The sequence below is a fragment of the Periplaneta americana genome, chromosome 11 (assembly GCF_040183065.1).
Source record: "Periplaneta americana isolate PAMFEO1 chromosome 11, P.americana_PAMFEO1_priV1, whole genome shotgun sequence".
Lineage (NCBI taxonomy): Eukaryota > Metazoa > Arthropoda > Insecta > Blattodea > Blattidae > Periplaneta > Periplaneta americana.
Genome location: NC_091127.1, coordinates 151112192 through 151136470, shown reverse-complemented (window position 1 = coordinate 151136470; position 24279 = coordinate 151112192). Strand labels below are relative to the sequence as shown.

At 35.6% G+C, this 24279-nt stretch overlaps 2 protein-coding genes across 11 annotated transcripts in view; one reads left to right on the top strand and one right to left on the bottom strand.

Moving 5' to 3' along the window:
• EndoA (SH3 domain containing GRB2 like, endophilin-A) overlaps positions 1–17577 on the bottom strand; it is a 392332-nt gene extending 374755 nt beyond the window's left edge. For 3 of the 10 annotated variants that reach the window (XM_069840243.1, XM_069840241.1, XM_069840242.1), the window contains exon 1: positions 17364–17575. The gene's annotated coding sequence lies outside the window, so the exon portion shown is untranslated. Of the gene's footprint in view, positions 1–17034; positions 17059–17363 lie in introns of those variants that run through there. The other 7 variants (XM_069840236.1, XM_069840239.1, XM_069840238.1 and 4 more) reach the window with 4 other exon arrangements.
• A 445-nt stretch (positions 17578–18022) lies between these two features.
• The window catches only part of Su(Tpl) (Suppressor of Triplolethal), a 400679-nt gene continuing 394422 nt past the window's right edge, over positions 18023–24279 (top strand). Inside the window, exon 1 of the mRNA XM_069840232.1 lies at positions 18023–18180. Coding sequence (XP_069696333.1) covers positions 18049–18180 — 132 coding nt within the window. The 5' untranslated portion in view covers positions 18023–18048. The remainder of the gene's footprint in view (positions 18181–24279) is intronic.

Genomic DNA, 24279 nt, shown 5'->3' with positions numbered 1-24279 from the left:
ATAATAATAATAATAACAATGTTTTATTTTCGCTGGCAGAGTTAAGGCCATAAGGCCTTCGCTTCCACTCAACCAGTCTTAATCAATACAATACATATTTAAATTACAAATATTTACACTACACTTAAAAGGTTCTCCAGCTATATTCTTCAGTTAAGTTTTAAAGACTAGTAGACTACATATTTATTTAAATTTAGATAAACCTGTAAGGTAAAGTAGTAACTTAATTTATGAGCTAATTTAAATCAATCAATTATAATTAATTTAAGATTTGAGATAGCTAGTAAAATGATGAAAATTAATTTAATATAAGCTTACTAGGACTATGTTACAGGGAGAAAAAAATATATATATAAATCTAAAATATATTTCTATAATGAGAATATTAATGTAATTGCCATTAGAGGTTTTGTAAATCTATTTAGAGAAATTAATGATAATAAGAATGGACAGATGTTAGTTTCATTATAAGTAACAAATATCAATCAGCAATTAATCTGTTAAGTGAGAATTTATGTAATTTTAACCTAAATTAAGTTATTGTCCAACAACCCCTTACATCACTCGGAAGCGAGTTCCAATTTCTAGCAACTGAAATTGTATAAGATGAAGAATATAAAGATGTCTTGTGGTAATGTAACCAGCAAGAAAGTTTCCTACTATCATAATAGCTTTATAATAATAAATTAATATTATCCATACCCAAACGGAGGAGACTTTAGTATTTTGATATATTTTTGTAGCTAGGCCTACTATAAAGCGAAACGTTTGTTAACAACGAAGTATATGTTGTAATAAGAACTACGGTTTTATTTCTTTATTTTTTATTTACAAATGGCTTTTAGAGAGCCTGAAGGTTCATTGCCGCCCTCACAAAAGCCCGCCATTGATCCCTATCCTGAGCAAGATAAATCCAGTCCCCACCATCATATCTCACGTCGCTCAAACCTATTTTAATATTATCCTCTCATCTACGTCTCGGCGTCGACCTGGTTGGCGAGTTGGTATAGCGCTGGCCTTCTATGCCCAAGGTTGCGGGTTCGATCCCGGGCCAGGTCGATGGCATTTAAGTGTGCTTAAATGCGACAGGCTCATGTCAGTAGATTTACTGGCATGTAAAAGAACTCCTGCGGGACAAAATTCCGGCACATCCGGCGACGCTGATATAACCTCTGCATTTGCGAGCGTCGTTAAATAAAACATAACATTTTTTTTTTAACATTCTACGTCTCGGCCTCCCCAAAGGTCTTTTCCCCTTAGATCTCACAACTAACACCTCTATACGCATTTCTGGATTCACCCATATGTGCTACATGCCCTGCCCATCTCAAACGTCTGGATTTAATGCTCCTAATTATGTTAGGAGGGGGAAAGGAACTGGCCATTCTACTCCGTTATCTCCTGCCTTAGTTTCTTCATGAGTGATGTCTTACTGGTGTCACTTATGAGATTCAAACCTGTCTTCGGACAGTTAACTAAACAACAATTATGTAAGGCGAAGAATACAATGCTTGCAGTTCTGCATTATGTAACTTTTTTCCATTCTCATGTAATTTCATTCTTCTTAGCTCCAAATAATTTCCTAAGCACCTTATTCTCGACATACTGTTAACCTCTGTTCCTCTCTAAAGTGAGAATTCAAGTTTCACAACCATGCAGAACAACCGGTAATATAACTGTTTTACAAATTCTAACTTTCAGATTTTTTTAAAGCAGACTGGATGACGAAAGCTTCTCAACCGAATAATAGCAGGCATTTCCCATATTTATTCTGTGTTTAATTTTCTCTCGAATATGATGAACTACTGTATCCTAATTAAATCACAAATTACAACGTATATTTTCCCATAAACGCTCTATCACTCAGGTATAAGAATCTCTGAAACCATTCTTTTTTTTTTTTTCCGAGTTGGGTTTGCGTTTTGATAAACCAAGATAGTGTAACAAAGTTTATTGAATTTGCTGTTATTAGAGAAGTTGTAGAAAGAGTTCATCAAGTAATAGATGACAGTGCAGAACTGGGTAAGATTACTTCGCAAAGCCACTGTCCTACTTTTACAGAGAACTGTGAAATTGGTTAGTAATGCTGCAATTGCGCAACTGTTTTCAGTAATGAAAACATGCAGAGTGGAGGACAGAAACTGTTAAGTTAAAACTGTGAAAACTGAAATTCATGTCAGAAGAAATGGTGATAGCGAGATGGTATTTGACGAGATAAGTCCAAGGACTCGCTATAGGATCTCCGGACTTTCGTATTACAGTTTGGAAAACCCTCGAGAAAACCAAACCAGGTAATCGGTCCAAGACGGATTCGAACCCAACCCCCAGTGCAGCCTCGGAGCACGGGTCCCGCTCGCTAACCACTACACTACGCCTGTGGCTGACAACAAATTAATATTTATTCATTCATAGTGTTCTGCCCAGGAGCAGGTCTTTCACTGTAAACCCAGCTTTCTCCAATCTTTTCTATTTTCTGCTTTCCTCTTTGTCTCCGCATATGATCCACATATCTTAATGTCGTCTATCATCTGATATCCCATTTTCTTTAAATAATAAAGGTAATAAACCAATTTCATCTACACTACAAATTAAAATGCATAATTCTGATTGTTCGATATAAACTGCTATTGTTCAGTTATTAATGAAGTTAATGAGGTTAAATACTTAGGTATAATTATTGATAATCATTTAAAATGGAAAATATTTGATCAATTAACTGTTTACGTGTAATATATTTAGCATTATTTCAATCTGTATTTATGTATGGTATTATAGGTTGGGGTGGAATTTATAAATCCAACCTTTATCCGTTAATTTTACTACAGAAAAAAGTATTAAAAATTTGTTTAAAAAAGCAGAAAGATTACCCAACCGAATTGTTGTTTAAACATTTCAAAGTTTTCAACACTAACAAATGTACTATCTTATTTTATTAAAATATTTTCATAGAAATGTTAATAACTTTGAAAGGTAGAACCAAAAATATGAATTCTCTGCGTTTGTCTGAACCAAAATGTAAAACCAATGCAGCTTTTTATCATAGCATGAGTCAAGGTCCCAGATTATTAAACGAATTTTATTCCAATAATATTTCAACCACAAGTCCTCTCCAAATTAATAAAAAAAAATAATTAAAAAGTTGTATTGGATTTATAGTTTGGGTTTAAACATATTAAACACTATTTAATCTGTATTCACTCTCAATTTTAATTTTATTTTTGTCTGTATTGGAATCCCCTCCTGAGCACGAGTCTTACTCATTCAGGAGTGGACTAGTTTATCTTTTATTGTATTTATTAATTTGTATTCATTTCAAACTTGCTAGCAATAAAATAAATTATTATTATTGCTAGCAATAAAATAAATTATTATTATTATCTTCTTCTGTCCCAAACTCTTCTCTCGTTCACCATTCCTTCCAGTGCATTCTTCAGTAAGCAGTTTCTTCTCAGCCAGTGATCCAATCAATTCCTTTTCCTCTTCTTGATCAGTTTCAGCATCATTCTTTCTTCATCCACTCTTTACAACACACCTTGATTTCTTATTCTGTCTGTCCAAAATTAATGTTGTTGTTTGTTGTTTAGTCAGCTGTCCGAAGACAGGTTTGAACCTCATAAGTAACACCAATAAGGAAGTCATCACCTCATGAGGCAACTAGGCCAGGAGATAATGGGGTAGGGTGACCAGTTTCTTTCCCCCTCCAATGCATACAGCGCCGATTAGTTACATATTCCACTAATCAGACTTCAGATGCATACAAAAATTGTTCTTCCTGTGACACATATCGTCAAGTGAGATGTACTGTCTGATAATAATAGAGATACATATCAGCCAGTAAAATTAATGTTAATAGTTGCTATAGTTTTAAACGAAACAAAATGTACAGTAGATATGATAATCAATGTGGAATAACCCCATTCCGTTATAGTTTTGTATAAGTACATTGCAAGTTAGCCCTACTTTTTTTTAAGTCGTCCTTTATTAAAATTTACTTTCTTTTCTGAATTGAAACCCACCGAGCCACATTTTAAGGTCACTAATTAATAATTAGAGCATCATATCTAATTCGATTAATTAAAATGTGTCTTAGTGAAACTTGCAGCAGAGTCCGTATAGGCCAGTTTCTATCTAATGCTTTTCCAATTCACTGCGGGCTAAAGCAGGGAGATGCACTATCACCTTTACTTTTTAACTTCGCTCTAGAATATGCCATTAGGAAAGTTCGAGATAACACAGAGGGTTTGGAATTGAACGGGTTACATCAGCTTCTTGTCTATGCGGATGACGTGAATATGTTAGGAGAAAATCCATAAACAGTTAGGGAAAACGCGGAAATTCTACTTGAAGCAAGTAAAGCGATAGGGTTGGAAGTAAATTCCGAAAAGACAAAGTATATGATTATGTCTCGTGACCAGAATATTGTACGAAATGGAACTATAAAAATTGGAGAGTTATCCTTCGAAGAGGTGGAAAAATTCAAATATCTTGGAGCAACAGTAACAAATATAAATGACACTCGGGAGGAAATTAAACGCAGAATAAATATGGGAAATGCCTGTTATTATTCGGTTGAGAAACTTCTGTCATCTAGTCTGTTGTCAAAAAATCTGAAAGTTAGAATTTATAAAACAGTTTTATTACCGGTTGTTCTGTATGGCTGTGAAACTTGGACTCTCACTTTGAGAGAGGAACATAGGTTAAGGGTGTTTGAGAATAAGGTTCTTAGGAAAATATTTGGGGCTACGAGGGATGAAGTCACAGGAGAATGGAGAAAGTTACACAACGCAGAGCTGCACGCATTGTATTCTTCACCTGACATAATTAGAAACATTAAATCCAGACGTTTGAGATGGGCAGGGCATGTAGCACGTATGCGCGAATCCAGAAATGCATATAGAGTGTTAGTTGCGAGGCTGGAGGGAAAACGACCTTTGCGGAGGCCGAGACGTAGATGGGAAGATAATATTAAAATGGATTTGAGGGAGGTGGGATATGATGGTAGAGACTGGATTAATCTTGCTCAGGATAGGGACCAATGGCGGGCTTATGTGAGGGCGGCAATGAACCTCCGGGTTCCTTAAAAGCCAGTAAGTAAGTAAGTAAGTACCTATCTTGAGATATGTTGTTGTTGTTGCTGGGCTTGTCTGACTATAGAGTATTGTGTAGCCTGTCTTATTGTGTTTATACATATTAACAACACATCTATGTTTACCGACTAGTACAAATATCTGATGAGAACATCTTCCCATTATCACGACATTATTAACAGACGTCTCACAGAGCTTCTGCTGATCTAAGCTAATCCTCTGAATCACAGTTCTTAAACGTAGTACACAATAAATTGTTTCGCAATACCAATGTCGCAATTTTTTTTCCAAACTCACAGACTGTCAATGAATCATGACACTATAACCAATTTGATCTTCATTCGACATTGTAGTTCAAATCCCATTTTGTGATAATTCAAATCAATTTATAAGTTCCCTGTAGGTGATTACTATTCTGCTCTCAATGAAAGCAATTCCTCAATTAACTTGCAACCCTGGAAGCTTTTAAGACCAAACGCATGCAGTCTGATGCAGAAATGAAACTTGAAAGTGCATTATAATCCAGAAAATCTTAACCTGCATTGAAAACAATTACGTAATAAAAAATACACAATAAAGTAAATACGAGTAATACACAAAAATTGTACCGGTATATATTTATACCGAGTGTATTTCAAACTATAATACATAGGGAATTGACATTGCCATAAGAAATCCATGTATAAAAAATTGAAAGTGGAATTTCATGTATCTGGTCATGTGTAATACATTTGTAGATCTTGTAGAAAAGAAGACTATCTACTGATTATTGCCACCTTATCATGCATGATCCTTAAACAACGTACCAGCATAGTCTAGTATATACAGTCACGAAGCTTGAGTTGTGAGGGTGCTAGGAACAATAGACTGTGCAGGCACTATTTCGCATTGTCTGTAATGAGGCGATATTAGCGATCCTAGTGGTTAGCAACTATCTATGGATGCATATTTACTACGTATTGAGCTTCGTGACTGTTTGTACTAGACTGTGGTATCAGTTTAAAGTGAATGAATGAATGAATGAATGAATGAATGAATGAATGAATGAATGAATGAATGAATAAATGAGTGTTAGCCATGGAAAAAAAAAAAGATGATTTAAATGATATATCATGGTGTTACTATTATAATTTCAGTGGTGTACTTTATTTTAAATATATATATATTTTAATAATTTCAAGGGAAAAATTGTCCCGGGGCCGGGTATCGATCCCGGGACCCTTCGCTTAGCGCACGAATGCTCTACCGACTGAGCTACCCCAGGAACTATACTCGACATCATCACAATTCTTCCCTTTATATCCACGTAACTTAAATGGGCTGACAAGACGCCAGAAACCCAGATTTGCGTAATATATTCGTTACTGTAGGTACGTTAACATAAAGCTGCAATTTAAGTCACACAGAATTATGTGCACTCAAAGTTGGGTTTCTTGCATCTTGTCAGCCCATTTGAGTTGTGAGGATATAAAGGGAAGAATTGTGACGGTATCATATACAGTTCCTGAGATAGCTCAGTCGATAGAGCATTCGTGCGCTAAGCGAAGGGTCTGGGATCGATACCCGGCCCCGGAACAATTTTTCCCTTGAAATTATTCAAGCCAGATTTGCATAATATATATATTTTTTCATTAGATTACTTAGCAATTCTTCAAGTTCTCATGTTTTTGTTTTCAATAATCCTCAACATCATTTCTTCCTCTCTAAATTCTGTTCAATATTATGCCCTGTCCTTTTTTTTTCATCTGCATGGTTTATTCACACTTCCAGGGGCTAAGATGAAATAATTGTTTTATTCTAATAACTATCCAAAAAATTGCACCCTTAATGTTAATTTCATATTCGTTTCTGAACAGATTAATCACAAGTCTGATTTATTGTTGGATTGAATTCTTATACCAGGAAAGAGTTCAGCAAATAGGCCTCTTACCTTTCTGTATTGTATTGTATTTATTAACATTCCATGGTATTCATACATTGCTTCACAGCTAGAATATGGAACAAGTCAAAAAACTTAATACTATTATAAAGTCTTAATTTATAGTTACAGTCTTTTTTTATTGGGTTATTTTACGACGCTGTATCAACATCTAGGTTATTTAGCGTCTGAATGATATGAAGGTGATAATGCCGGTGAAATGAGTCCAGGGTCCAGCACAGAAAGTTACCCAGCATTTGCTCGTATTGGGTTGAGGGAAAACCCCGTAAAAAACCTCAACCAGGTAACTTGCCCCGACCGGGATTCGAACCCGGGCCACCTGGTTTCGCAGCCAGACGCGCTGACCGTTACTCCACAGGTGTGGACGTCACAGTCTATATGAAATATATACAGACGAGATTTACAATATAGTCTACTAGTACAACACAAAGTTTTAGTATCAATTTCATGAAGCGTTATTGAATGTCATGAATTCACCTACAGAATAGAAGGCGTGAGAAATTAGGTAATTCTTTAATTTGGCTCTAAATAATCTTATGTTTTGAGTTTCATTTTTTATATCGATAGGGAGGCTATTAAAAATTTTTACTGCCATATAACGCACTCCTTTTTGATAGCATGATAGACTTGCCGATAGACAATTGTACAGTTCAATAAATAAAATATTTTCTTCTGCAGTAAAATCCATTGTTTCAAGATTAATGGCGCCATCAAACAGAATGTTAGTTGGAAATAATCAATACATAGTCTTTTCTACAAGGCCTACTAATTTATTACACATGGCAGCTACACGAAACTCCACTTTCAATTTTTTATGCATAGGTTTCTTATGGCAGTGTTAATTCCATATGTTCTATAGTTTTAAATACACATTGTATAAGTATGTATTGTTAAAATTGCTGTTCACCCACGATAAAAGACCTAAGCCTAAAGATAACTAAAGAAATGCAACATATTTGACACAAGTGATGCTGATGGCAGGTAGGCCTTGGGTGAAAGACATACATGAGAGGCTATCAAAGAGAGAGAGAGAGAGAGAGAGAGAGAGAGAGAGAGGGAAAGCATTATTTGCAGTTCATTTAATTAATTAATACAGAATGAAACAGAGCACTCACTGTATAGATTATACACTTGCATAATTTTATCTCATTATTCTGCAATTGGCAATGGGGATTCTAAATTAAGCTGTCAATAGTGAACAATTTTATTTTTTTATTTTTTTAAGATAAGTCTATGCGAATGACGTGAATATGTTAGGAGAAAATCCACAAACGATTAGGGAAAACATGGGAATTTTACTGGAAGCAAGTAAAGAGATAGGTTTGGAAGTAAATCCCGAAAAGGCTAAGTATATGATTATGTCTCGTGACCAGAATATTGTACGAAATGGAAATATAAAACTTGGAAATTTATCTTTTGAAGAGGTGGAGAAGTTCAAATATCTTGGAGCAACAGTAACAAATATAACAAATATAAATGATACTCGGGAGGAAATTAAGCACTGAATAAATATGGGAAATGCCTGTTATTATTCGGTTGAGAAGCTTTTATCATCCAGTCTGCTGTCAAAAAATCTGAAAGTTAGAATTTATAAAATAGTTATATTACCGGTTGTTCTTTATGGTTGTGAAACTTGGACTCTAACTTTGAGAGAGGAACATAGGTTAAGGGTGTTTGAGAATAAGGTGCTTAGGAAAATATTTGGGGCTAAGAGGGATGAAGTTACAAGAGAATGGAGAAAGTTACACAACACAGAACTGCACACATTGTCTTCTTCACCTGACATAATTAGGAACATTAAATCCAGACGTTTGAGATGGGTAGGGCATGTAGCACGTATGGGCGAATCCAGAAATGCATATAGAGTGTTAGTTGGGAGGCCGGAGGAAAAAAGACCTTTAGGGAGGCCGAGACGTAGATGGGAAGATAATATTAAAATGGATTTGAGGAAGGTGGGATATGATGATAGAGAATGGATTATAGGGACCGATGGCGGGCTTATGTGAGGGCGGCAATGAACCTCCGGGTTCCTTAAAAGTCAGTAAGTCCCTGATGCTAACTGGTAGTGAATTCCAGAGTCTTGGCAGGGCTATTGTGAAAGAGGATGAGTATGAGGAGTTGCGATGGGATGGTATTGTTAGTATTGTTTCATGGCGAGAGCGTGTGTTCAGATTGTGGTGGGAAGAAAGGTAAGTGAAGCGAGACGAGAGGTACGAAGGAATAGAAGAGTTCAAGATTTCGAAGAGAAGGAACGTAAATTTCTTTTCTTATCTAGGCAAGATAGAGTGTCTAACTGCAAAAATTATGCCCCCTGATTAAAAAAAACACACACGCACGCACGCGCCCACACACACACACACACACACACACACACTTGACTGTTCGTCATTCACCCATATCAACCAGTTGTGTAGACCAATTTACTGACAGAGTAGTTGCCTAGAGTGCGCCATAGGAGACTGGTCTACGCTACACCCATGATGAAATGAAATAATGATGATTTGTTGAGATAATAAAGGGAAACCAGAGCAGCTGGAGAAAATCCCTTTACCTTGATCACGGACTTGTTCAACACAAGTTATAAATACGACTCTCAATGTGTGTGACATATGAAGTAGAAGGCCACATACTCAACTGATGACGCTCAATGGAATCGTGTAAAACTTATTACAGGAAATCATCGCATAATGCAGAACTAGCTGTCAGTCAAATGTGGCATTTCACGGGAGTATGTGCAGGCAATAATCCCAGAAGTGAAATTCCAAAAATTGTGCTTGATGGGTCTTGATTTCACTGTCATTAATCATCCTCCATACAGTCCTAATCCGGAGCCATTAGATTTTTATCTGTTACTAAAACTTAAAGAATACCTAAGAATGGTGCACTGTGATTCTGATGATGCAGCACAGAGAGAAGTGACGAAGCGAGGCTGTAGTTCCATTGTCAGAGTGAAATATTCTACAGTGACGATAGCGTATCAAGAAGTTTTTGTACATTTTCAGGTTATTTGGTTTCTTTTGTACAGACTGTAAAGTTTTTTCTTTGTCAGAAGAGAGCCAATTGTTGATCCATAGGTTTGTAAAATGAGACTTTACTGAAGCAAAAGCACTGGATAGAGATATCACTTGAAGAGGTCTTGGTTGCAAATATGTTGCCTGTTTTGCAATATTATCGACTTTCTCGTTTCCAGGTATACCACAATGACTAGTGGTACATTTCTGTATAGAAATAGAAATAGCCAATATACACAGCCCTGCAGTATATATTGACTACACCCCAACTCTGGCTACTAGCAACAGGCATCTATAATGAACACCGATCAAAATATCCCTCATTTCTCGTTAAAAACAACAACTACATAGACTACAGTGGACTATAGTGGACTTTATGCTGTCAACAAACAGCTGGATACATTAAGAAGACTGATTGATAGCATATCAAGAAACTGGTCTCCCATTAGAAGAAACATGTTGATCACCAGGACAATTATGTGAAGAAATAATTATATAGATATCAACAGTGACAGTGTAGAAAGTTACGACTCTTTGTTTTACTCAAGTAACTCGACTCATTACAAACAATGGGAGTCATTACTTTTCATCACGCTTTGTATATTTCAATCATATTGTACATAGAGTACTTCAGGAAAAATTATGAATATTTTGTATGCTGAAATATCGACAATTCCGAGCAAAATGTGTCCTATTGTGAATGGAAATGCAGATACAGCAGTTTTGATGAAGTGATGATCATGATGCTCCTCAAATATAGCTCTGATGCAAATACATCCCCCTGTAAATAAGGTAATCAATCTTCTTAATGTATCCTGCTGTTTGCTGACAACATAAAGTCCACTATAGTCCACTGTAGTCTATTCTCAGTTGTTGTTTTTCACAAGAAATGAGGGGTATTTTGATCGGTGTTCATTATAGATGCCTGTTGCTAGTAGCCAGAGTTGGGGTGTAGTCAATATATACTGCAGGACTGTGTCTTCTGCAACTGGTACTGATGATTTTAACTCTCATGGGTACTCACCTTGTCGTGGTGAGGGGGCATAAACTTGTTGTTTAAGCTAACAAGTAACAAAGAGGTACCCACAGAAGCTGCATTAACACCAATGCAGTCCCAATATATTTTCTACTGCTTATGATACATGGAGTCCCTCAGTGTAAAATTCTCCGGAGGTAAAATAGAATCGTACTAAAGTACTTATTTGGAACACCAAAAGTCACACTGTCCAGTCAATCAGAGCCAAGTAAATAAGGTAACCAGCACATTAATTTTTTAAGATATATGTGACCAAGACGCAAGCAGTTAAAATATAGTGTAATTTGGTGTTAGGAGTGTTGCTAAGTTTAATGTACAGTTTTACACATAGTACTGAGAATGCTGATAATGTGTTCATTTACAGTTTTTGTAATGGAAATGCTGTTGTTACCTGTACACACCATTGTCGATAATTTCCTAATTGCAAAGTACAGGTCTCGAATTATATCTCTGCTGGTCAGTGGTCATTAAATTTCAAATTTGATATTCATTATGAGACAGATGCTTGAGAAATGCTGGGAGGAGAATGTAACAACACATCATCTCTTCATTGACTTCGAGTTCGCATATGACAGTGTATGGAAAGAGGAATTATGGGATGAGATGTGTTTGTTGGGTTATCCCAAGAAATTGGTTAGACTCTGCTACATTCTGAATAAGAATGTAAGATCTGTAGTCAAAAGGGGGAAGAGTGTATCCAAGGAATTCGAACTTGAGAAGGGGTTGAGGCAGGGAGATGCACTCACTCCCTTGCTTTTCAGCACAGTGCTTGAGATATCAGTATGTAAGGCGAATATACAGAAAAGTGGAACCATCTTTAACAAATGCAGCCAAATCCTAGCATATGCGGATGATGTGGTGATCACGGATAGGAGAATTCAGGATGTAAAGGAGACATTTGAAAGTAATTGATTAGCTAGCAGACTTACTCGTGTTAATTATGTAAGATTTATGTGGCTTACAGCTGTTTCAGTGCTTCACGCACCATCCTCAGAGCCTACTAGATCTCGGCATCATCTCGAACTTCTCTGCCTGTTATGTGGGTGGTTTGATTGTTGAAAGGTGTTGAAGAGTGGAGTCAAACAGTGTGTGTGTACTGAAATTGATCTGTGTGTTGAGAATTTGATCGGGGTGTGATTTAGTGTGTTTGTATATTTCGTATTGTTCTAGTGTGTTGAATTTTTGGTTCTTGGGTTGTATGTGTAGGATTTCCATGTCCGCATTTATGTCATTGTATGTATGGTTAGCATTGGTTATGTGATCGGCGTATGTAGATGTATTGTGTCCTCTGGTTATTGCTTTAATGTGTTCTTTGTAGCGTGTTTGGAATGATCTGCCTGTCTGTCCTATGTAGAACTTATCGCAACTATTATATGTGAGTTTATATACACCTGTGTGGTCGTATTTATTTGTTTGTGTTTTTTGTGTGTTGAGATGTCTTTGTAGTGTGTTTTCTGTTCTGTATATTATGTTGTATTTCTGCTTTCTGAATGAAGATGCGATCTTATGTGTGCTTTTGTTTTCATATGTTAGTGTGATGTATTTCTTGTGTTCTTGTGTTTGTGTTGTGTTTTGCGTGTTTTTGTGTTTGTTAAGTTGTTGTTTTGTCTTTCTTATGATGTTGTCTATTATGTTTGGATTGTATGCGTTTTCTTGTGCTATGTATTTGATTTTGTCCACTTCTTCATTGTAGTGTTGTTGGCTCATGGTATGTTGAGCAAGATTCAAAATGGGTTATCAAGACATTTGAAAGGCTAGAATATAAAACCAAGAAATTTGGTCTACAGGTGAACGAAGCCGAAACTAAATTTGACAGTTTTCAAGAATGCAAGGCTGGCTAGACAATTTGAAAAATTTGGTACCTTTAATTTCGAAATAGTCGATGAATTTGTATATTTGGGATCTACTATAACTGGTAATAATGACCTTAGAAAGGAAGTTGAGAACAGGATTAAATCGTCCAACAGACCCCCTCAGCCCAATGCTATTTAACCTGTTGACCCACGTCATAATCAAAGAGGTGGCCTCAGAAGATATATCAATGCTGCTTTATGCCGACGACATGATAATGCTGTCAAGAAGCAGGCCAGCTCTTGAGCAGGGACTCAACACTCTCAGCGAATGGTCAAAAAGGAATGAACTAGAAATAAACACTAGCAAAACTAAGGTTATGAAATTCAGACGAGGAGGAAACATAGCCAGAACAGACGTCTTCACATGTGGCAACGACAACCTTCAGATGGTAAACTCTTACAGGTACTTAGGACTAACCATGCAAGTAACGGGGAAAAAATTTACCAAGCATATAGAGGAAAGATGCACGGCAGCAATCAAGTCCATATACGGAATCAAGAACCTCGAGAAACTGTCCCTAAAAACAGCCCTAAGACTCTTCAATATCAAGATAGCACCAATAGCATGCTATGCAGTCACCAAAATATGGGCTCACCTCACCAAGGCTAACCTGAAAAGGCTGGAAGCTGTAAAGACTATGTACATAAAAAGAGCACTAAGACTACCAAAAACCACGCGGACAAGACTTGTGCACGTACTAGCAGACACCGACTTCTTCATCAGGGAATTGAGGGCAAACAACAACCTAGGCAGCACAACAGCGTACGAAGCCCACATCGAAGACAGGGAGCAAAAGGCATCTGCAATTGACCCAGACTTCTTCCGGATGCCCGCAATGCACGCAGAGGACTGGAAAGGACCAAACTTTGAACTCAGGCATGTCTTCACGAGAACCGCGGCACATGGCTTTCATCATAGAGTTTGTGACCAAAGAGGATATCACCAGGCATCGACCCAGTGTTCCTGCAGGCTGTGCGGTCAGCACTACCCACAATATCACCTAATTGCATGCCCCGCAAGGGCTCATCCAATGAACTTTTACGCAAATGATAAGAACTTCCAGTGAACATTCATATTTTATATTGTACACAGTCTGACAATACAACTGCATTCCTATTGTCAGACTCCAAAGCAGCTATTCTATCAATCGTCTCTAAACACACACCTTCATCTCAAACAGCAGAAATAACTAAAATGCTCTCTCAATTATTATCATTCAATAAAAGAATTGTATTCCAATGGATACCATCCCATTGTGGAATCCTGGCAAACGAGAATGCGGATGCTTTAGCAAAGAAGGGCAGCACTGCTACTTACAGACCTGTTACTAAATCTACGTATTACTCTGTGAAGAGATTTATTAAATCTACATACTTAGACTTCAACAAACAAAATCTGATAACTCAATCCCAAGGGAAAAAATGGAACTCTCTGCATCAAAATCCACAGTTAATTCCCGATTTACCACGAAAATCGTCTGTAGCTGCATTTATATTGGCAACAGGCCATGATTGTTTGGCCAAACACCTGCATAGAATTGGAATATATCAGTCCCCTAACTGCCCATTGTGCAACTCAAACCAAGAAATGGATTCGGAACACCTCAAAATCTGTGCTTCAGTGGCTGGTCATGATAATATCTTTGAAAAATATTGGAGTGCAAGAGGTCAAATGACTTTATTGTCAAACGCCTGGCATTAGAAAACAACAACAACATATTGTACACAGTGTGTTTAATAAATATATATATATAAATCGTCCAACAGAGCTTATTATGCACTACTTCCAGTGATGAAGAGCCAGAATGTATTTAGAACTACCAAAATCCAAATGTATAAAACCTTGGTTAGACCGGTAGTTTTATATGCCGCTGAAACGTAGACTGTGAATGCGGATGTGTGTAAGCGACTCGGGGTGTTCGAGAGGAAGGTACTGAGGAGGATTTTGCGAGCGGTTTGTGAAAATGGTAACTGGAGGAAGAGACATAATGATGAATTAATGGTCATCTATGGTGAACTTGATATAGTTTCTACGATTAGACTTAGCAGATGAGATGGATAGGACATGCTGGTAGAATGACGAGCGAAAGGAAGGTATATCAGATATTCCACAGTCAACCAGAAGGGAGAAGGAGGAGAGGAAGACCGAAGAATAGATGGTGGGATTCAGTTCAGGAAGATATGAGGAGGTGCGGAATTAATGGATGGCTACAGTTGGTGAAGGATAGGGCAGCATGGAAAAGGACATTGCAGGAGGCAAAGGCCCACTTTGGGCTGTAGAGCCATGAATGATGATGATGATGACGATGATGATGATGATTATCTTACAACATAGGCGTCAGTGCATTAGAAAGCATTACAACTCTCCTCCATCGCCTCACCTCCCCACCGCAAATGTGATGTTGCACAGAGGCAGAGATAAATTACGAGATCTGTACCAAAATCAAGAGCGTTCAGTAGTGTCGACAATAAACTGCATGAGACTCGTACTGTTCCCAGCAGTCATACTATGTTTGAACGTGCGCATGAATTGCGAATGAAGTAAAACATTCTTCAGTAAGTAGAACACAGAGATGTGTATATGCATATCGGTGTTCTACATGTAAGAGTATGGCTAAATATATGAGGAAGGCTCGTTACTATTTCACATATACCAACTGCAGCATTTTCAACCAGGAGATGAAGCCAATTAATCAGAATTCTAAAGATGGATAAATGCTAATCACTGAGTAATTCCATTAGTAAGTTAATCTTCACCAATGAAACTACCTTCAACTGCAAAAATATCAAAAACACACAATATGCATTGGTGCTCTGACAAAAATCCACATAGGCCTACCACTCTAGAAACAAATTTCCGGCATCATTTCTCTGCAAATGTGTTGTGCGTTATGATCAATGATACTTGATTGGGTCCATTTATGCACAATTTCTGCAAAATGAACGTCCACTATGAATGAACGAGGTTCCATTGATTACAAGGGGACATGTGTTCCTTCAGCATGATATAGGTCCTGCATATTAGTACTATCAGGTGACACAATATCTAAATCACATCAGCCGTGAAGATCTTTAGAGGCTTTTGAAACTTAGTCTACCCAAAAAATTGGATTTATTATTCCTAGTAACAGTAGGCCTGTAAGTTCGTAATAACGATGTATCGTAACACCTGCTTTCATTCTGATTCTTCCATATATTAAGTTCACTTTTGGCAGTCATTCCAGAATGGAGAGAGCAGCAAGGCTTGTAACAGAAGCCTCTAAAAGCATGGCTACGACCTTGACTCGCAAGCTTGAGGAGGACAGGGGAGGGGGTATCGATTTGCTACAGCTCCGTACGAAACGAGGCCAACCTTCCGTTACAATAATACCTTGCACTCTAGTGGTCTTCTCTGATTGCGCTGTGTTGCTGAATGTTAGTTTAATCAGAGAGAGAGTGAGTGTGTATGTGTGTGTTTTTACGACATGACAATTATGAGCGAGTCCACACCTGTGAATGAATGAAATGAATGAATGTGGAGTAACGGTCAGCGTGTCTGGCCGCGAAACCAGGTGGCCCGGGTTCGAATCCTGGTCGGGGCAAGTTATCTGCTTGAGGTTTTTTTTCCGGGGTTTTCCCTCAACCTAATCCGAGCAAATGCTAGGTAACTTTCGGTGCTGGACCCCGGACTCATTTCACCAGCATTATCACTTTCATTTCATTCAGACGCTAAATAACCTAGATGTTGATACAGCGTCGTAAAATAGCCCAATAAAATAAAAAAAAAATATGAGCGAGACTAACCTAACCTAACCTAATCTAATCTAACCCAAGCTAATGGCGAAAAAAATTACGATGTAACGATTATGAACTGAGCTGAGCTGAGCTAAGCTAAGCTAACCTAACCTAACCTAACCTAACCAAACCTAACTCAAGTTGGAAGCTCCAGCGTCGCGTGCTATGCATATATCAATAATTTTTTCATTTGAACGCAAACAAAAATTAGATGTACTTTATTATATAACATTAGCCTACTTTCTTTCTTTACTTTGGAAAAAAAAAAAAAGAAAAGAAAAGTGTTTTTCGTGCTATGGCCACACAAAGTTTTAATTTCAAAAGTAATACTTACATACTATACGTCTGAACTGTAGGCTCCTTAAAAACTCCCTCCAAAAATTGTTCAAGACGCACAACACAGAATACGATATAACAACTAGTAACAAGTTTGAAATTTTTCTCTATTTCACTGCTATGATTATAGGTTAGGTCACAAACTTTATCGATTTACCTAATATTACACGACAAATAGCAGGTTGTATCTTATCTTACTAGAACATTACATAAGTAAATAGTTGTTAAAATAATATGCTAATAGTAAAAGAAAACGACACTGTTACTTAAAAATGGCAATGTCACTGTCAAGAACAATCCCCATTCCAAATATTTTTATTCACATACCTCTCAATTTCAATTGATGACACTCGGTGTAATGAATTATCACGATGATCACCACCTTTTAGGACAAACAAAACAGTATTATTTAATGGTTAACTTTTTTCCAAACTGTAGGACAAACAATTTTTGGAACAAATCTCTCCCGCAGAGCTCGCACATCAACGCACACCTCAGCAACAGCGCACAAAAACAGCTGACTATCTATAGCGCCATATTTCATACCCGCCCGGATTAACAGCTGAAGTAGTTCAATATATTGTCACCAGGTGGGAGCAACTATCAGCAAATAGTTTCTACCATCTATGGACTGCAGTCCCGAATCATTATTTACATGTCGACATCTCCCGGAGATATTGTTCGACGTTATAATATAAGTATTCCCTCTGAGATGGCAGTACAATGAACAAATTTCACTAACCAGTACGGATTTCAATGCGATTCTCAGAGTGTCACGTGAGGAGATGCTGGTTTTAGTGCCCTCTTCTGTATGATAGTTCAATTATTTTATGAATCAAATAATCAGTTAAATTACAGACGATATAACTGGATAAAATCAACGTATCCAATTCAAGCAAAAATATTATATTTGTATAAATATATTATGAATTGTATGAAAATATTATCATATAGTCGCTCGCTTGACTACCTCAACGTCAGCTGGTGCTCAAGAGCAAGTTAGGATATAGAAATGGCGGCGCTGGTGCAAGGTGTTCAGTATGGTTTGTCATCGCAGGGAAATTTTCATGAAAATAAGTCTTTGATATTTGTGAAATTGACAGATTCTGCATATCGTGCTATAGAGGACTTCTTGAGGAATAAGGTAATATATAAATTGTTTATATATATAGAAATATAAGTTGTGATGATAGGTGTTGTAAGAATCGTCTGCAAGACGTTATACAGTCGCCATATTTTAAAATACTATTGAGGTCTGCGAGGTTCTGGCGAAAACTAGATAATGTTCGTAATAACTGGGTTACATTTACAAAATTAATTGACGATATTTTAGGTGCTGTTATGTTTAAGAAATTAGATACCTGTTGATCTAACGCCACGTCAACATCAGCGTACAGAAATTAGGTTGGAATTTCAGCGTTAATTGGTTTGTGATCTATAGTTACACAGTTCAGGAACAAATAAATTCTAATTTCGCTGAATGGATGTACTTAAGAGCAAATTTTGACTGAATAGTTAAAATTACATTGCAGTATTCTTACAATTATACTGTAGCCAGTAGATAAGAAGTGATATTGTAATACCATTTATCAAACATATGGATAGCTACATTCTATTTTAACATAATATAGGTATCATTATTCTGACACAGGCTGTGTAAGTTAAGACACCACTTTGTGAATCAATTATTATTTGGGTTGCTGTTATTGAGATTATAAAAGTATAGTTATTAAATGGCAGTATCATATCAATGAGTTAAACTCTTTCTTAATTTGTACAACATTGGATAACTTACTTTTGAATTATAATTTAATCGTAACTCTGGTACTGTTGTACACATTTACGTAGAATATATTTAGAATAATGTGTAGCTCTCTACGACTTGTAACCAATGCATTTAATCCCTCTTGGCAGGAATATTATTTCAGAACCATTAGATAACTCACTTCTGGATCATTATAAACGCAACTCTGGTACTTTCTCATGTAGCTACGCATTTACGTAGAATAGATTTAGAATAATGTGTAGCTTTCTATGACTTGTAAGCTTGTAAGCAATGCATTTAATTCCCTTTGGTAGGAATATTATTTCAGAACCACCAGTGTTTTAACTTTTTACTTTGACATTGTTTAAATATCGAAAGAAAGGTGCACTAGTCCAAATTATTGTAGTTTTACCACAGTTTAACGTAAGTTATTTTAAATATTATGTAAAACATAAATCACTTTAATTATAAAGTTTCAGTAGGAAATGCTTTACAAATGGATGCAATTCTAATGTTTATTAACTTAATGTCTTTGTATTAATAGTTGCGTATTGGACATTGAGAAAAATTGTTCACCGTGCTTTGAAATGTGAATTTTGTATTTACTAGCAAACTATTATTTTAAGAGTTCAAACAGATAACCCTACGTTATATTCCGTAGATTTTTGCTGTTGTATTAAACTATTTCCTTAGTTGGCTATTTTAAATCTGGAATATGTATAGGCTTTCAAGTCAGATAGGCCTAGATGGTCTAAACTTTGTACTCTTCTTTTTCAAAATCTGTTCCAACGTTTCGAATATCTTACAACTTTACAGTAACGGAAAATAACTAGGCCTAGCAGTAATCTGACTGCAAAGGAGATCTAATTACATCACAGCAATTTAAATAATTATAATGTACAAAGGTTCAAATAAAAATTCTACTATAGATTTTAATTATTTAATACCTTATAATCGTGTTGACCTGCAGGGGAGAATTCAATTCAGTTTTGTTTGGATTAGGCGTGTGCATTGATTTATTTTGAAAGAGCTGGTAGACAATATTTTTTTCTAGTTCGGAGATATAAATAGAACTGTGAGCAAGAAAAACAGCTACCCAATAAATGGTAATTCTTGAGGACGACTACTCCACGATTTTCGAACTTTTTTTTTTTTTCACAAATGATTTTATGCTCGATTTTCGAAAGGCAACAAAAAAGTCGAAAACACATAATTTCGACTGTAACCTAACAATGTATTTTATTTATTGTAGCCTATTCCATAGATCTTACATTAGCATTGAAGGATTAAGATATGAACAAGTCAAAATATTACAACATTACAATTTTTGGTGAAATTTAGTGAGATGAGATGAGGCCGAGGAAATCACAACCTAAAGTACTAAGGTAACCTTCACTAACCAACCCAACCAAAACTAAGCTAACCTTACCTAATACAACCTAAACTAACCAGAGTCAAAAACTACGTGAAACTTTAAAACATGTAAAACCTTAGTTCGCCCCTAACAATCTACGTATATAGGCTAAATGATGAGAATATAATATAGAATAATTGTACATGCTGAGAATTTCTAAAATCCATGGAGAGTTTCCTCCAGAATTAATCAATAAGCAGTGTCATTTCGTCACTGTTTGCTTCCCTATTAATTTTGATGAAGTCTTTGTAATTTTCGTTGTGCGCTTACTATAATTAATTCTTGAATCATAAAAGTAATTTTCATACAATGTAAAAGGTTACAGAATTATCCACATGTCTTCACAGTCTTAATTGTGTGAAATAGGTCAGATGAATCTTAGTCTTACTTTCACATTTATTGATTTTATGGTAGTATTATTCTATTTAGTAGACCTATAGTCCGGATCGGCCTATTTAATACCCTAAAGGTGAAACCTAATCATTTTTTCACCATTACTGCATATGCTAGTGGATTATGGTGATTTTCTAGTTTGAAGGTTGAATTTTCTTTTGCCAACTTGTTGCTTATTTCGATACTGAGAAACACTACAACTGGTAGTGATTTTCTAACTGTTATGTTGGCAGCAGGAACAGCTGTTGTCCGCAGTGCAAATTCTGAAAATTCAAATTGTTCCAAGATTTTTGAGCTGATTACTGGAAGCTTGTGAAATTCGAACATGCTAAAAATTAAATTAATATCAGTATTATATTAATACATGATAATTATTTTGTGTTGCGGTTACAATTCAAGATTATAGTAAGATAAGTAAATATAAGTTAACATATGGTGTGTATTATGCACTTGGGTGATCTACAGAAAATGTGCACAGAGACAACAATTATAACTAGAATAGCAAAATTATTAGGAGTAAGTAAGTATTGTTAAGCATACATTTCAAAGTGGCATTCGGTTTTCAGAGATTCTACTAATCATTTCACGTGATCAAACAAAATACATTTTTAGGTTAGGTCTTGTGAATTGTAAACTGTTTAGTCAAAGCAATGAATTTCATGTTGTAAGACAAAATACATTTCAATATTAGATCATATAAATCTACTAATTTCCAACATAATGTGCGAGAGGTCCAGGAAGAAAATATAGGCCTACTCTTTCACAAATTATTGAATCATTTAGAAAACATCTCCCAACATAAAGATGAGGTGTAGTAAGTAATAAACAAGCAAGACATCTTATTGTTAATAGTATATTATTATTATTATTATTATTATTATTATTATTATTATTATTATTATTGTACATGACATTATGAGAGAGTAACTCTTTGGTGAAATCTGGTATTAGTTGGCAACACTGAAGAGAGGGCCAAATTCGTCTTTTAGGAACTGTTCTTACGTGATCCTCACTATACTAATTGATAACTATATATGTAACTGTAGATTTAACTTACACTTAATGAAATGGCATTCAAGTTTAAAATATCAGTACCTGTTAAACATTTTAACATACTACGAAAAGATTAGAAATTAAACTTACGAAAACGGAGGATATAAACTATTAAATACGATTTATCTACAATTTATTGAGAAGTTATACGCTGTTTGCACTCAGTAGCTCACATTAGATTTACCATCCCCACAATAGCATTACAGATAAATAGGTTTAAAGTAAAGGATGTTATGATAGGTTATGGTTATATTGACATTTTCAATGTGTTAATTCATACGTGTCACCAAACACACAAGTGCTGTCATTATAAATTATATTCAGTTACAACATTACAGTTAAAATGAAATTTCATAGGCCTACACCATACAGTTTTTTTATGTTATTAAAAACATTTGACTGTGGGATAGCTCTCATTTTTATATCGTTTGGCTTCTTTGTGTGAGTGAAAAGTGGTGTTTACTATAGCTAGTTACTTCGACATATTAGTATTTTTGAAATGAACCAAAAGTTTGGAATACAGCACTTGTATATCCACATTCAACTCAAATTTAGGTTAAACTAGATCTGAGGTAGTTCTTCGTACTCCACTTCTCCTACAAAAAAGAGTAATTAGAATTATAGTAGGTGCCAAATCTAGGGGAGTCCTGTAGAACCATTTACAAAAAACTAGAAATAATACCCATGACTTGTCAGTATATGTTTTCGTTAATAAACTTCCTCGTAAGTAATCGTGAAAACTTTGTAACAACAGTTCATAGCATAAATACTTATCAAGAAATTACTTTCATACTCCATCAGCAAGTCTATCATGCTATCAAAAAGGAGTGCATTATATGGCAGTAAAAATTTTTAATGGCCTCCTTATGGATATAAAAATTCAAACTCAAAGCATAAGATTATTTAGGGCCAAATTAAAGAAGTACTTGCCTAATTTCTCACTTCTTCTATTCTGTTGGTGAATTTAACATTTAGCAACTCTGCATGAATACTTCTGTCTTGTATTAAGTATTAATACTAAACATTTGTGTTGTACTAGTAAATTGTAAAACTCTTCTTTATATATATTTAATGTAGACTGTGACTATAATTAATACTTTATAGTACTAGGTATTAATATCTTTTTGACATGTTCCATATTCCAGCTGTGAAGCGATGCATGAGTTCCATAGAATGTAAATACCTTGCATATACGATCAACTCCATTAAAAAAAAAAACACTTTTAAATTGAACTATTTTCACTTCTGAAATCACCAGAACTACCTCAGTGCTAGTTTCACCCAAATTGATGACTAACTAAATAAATAAGACACAACATTGGCTAGGAATAAAATTTCGCAGTTTTATAATGTGGAACTTAAGTTAATTTCCTACTGTTTACCAAGATTTTACTGTGTTTTTTATTAATTCTGCATTGAATTAGAATTAAGCAACAGAAAGACTATAATTTAAAACGGGGAGAATCCTTAAATCTGTATCAGTTCAGACATTTAGCTGGAAAAATTTTTTTACTGTACGAAGCTAAATTGTATCAAACTTCAGATATATGGATGCAGATATCTCCATAATAAAGCATTACTTATTTTAATCCTTAGTTGTGATGGTTCATAATTAAAAAAAAAATTAGGGGCTTATGTTTCTTATTTACATATTCTATTTTACCGTAAATACACAGCACTGTCAATAGGTGCAAATTATGGCAAATGTACTCGTCAATTAATATGTTTCAGATGTATTTCATAGTTGTTTAAATTTCTGAATCCATTAATTAGTATGATATTAAGGTGTAGCCTTCTGAAAGATAAGGCTGGAAGCTTTAATTGAATTGGTGAGACACAAAAAGAAAATATTTCATATTGCGTAATTTTAAGAAAGTAAAAAAAATAATAATAATAATAATAATAATAATAATAATAATAAACTGTTTGGAGAAGAATTAATGCACAGAGAAAAAGTCACTGTTGCTAATTAGTATAACTAGTTGAGGTAATTATCTTTTACCTATTCCCATAACAGAATGTTTATTATGCAAATCTGGCTTTAGGTAGAAGCTCCCTGTGAAGCAGGCTTGAATAATTTCAAGGAAAAAATTGTTCCGGGGCAAGTATCGATCCTGGAACCTTTTGCTTAGCACACGAATGCTCTATCGAATGAGCTACTCCAGGAACTCTACACGAAGAATTGTGACGGTGTCGTGTATAGTTCCTGGGGTAGCTCAGTCGATACAGCATTTGTGCAATAAGCAAAGGGTCCCGGGCTCGATACCCGGCCCCAGAACAATTTTTCCCTTGAAATTATTCAAGAATGTTTATTGTTATCTCATCGTCAAAGCTCAAAGTGCATGGAATGTTTTCTTTTTGTATCTCACCGACTTTCATAAGGATATATACGGAATATTTTCAATGAATATCATATCTGTTACAATCAAACATTCTAAGAAAGTGTCGGAATAATATTTTGATACATCTGTTTACTTGAAAGTAAGTATTTAGCAGAAAAGAAAAACTTTTATCTGTCCATTCCTCTTTCTTTCACTCACAAAGCACAGTCGATCAGGCTCTTCTGCAGCTTTATCTGCAGACAGCATGAATATGTTGTTGTAGAATTCCTTGCGCTC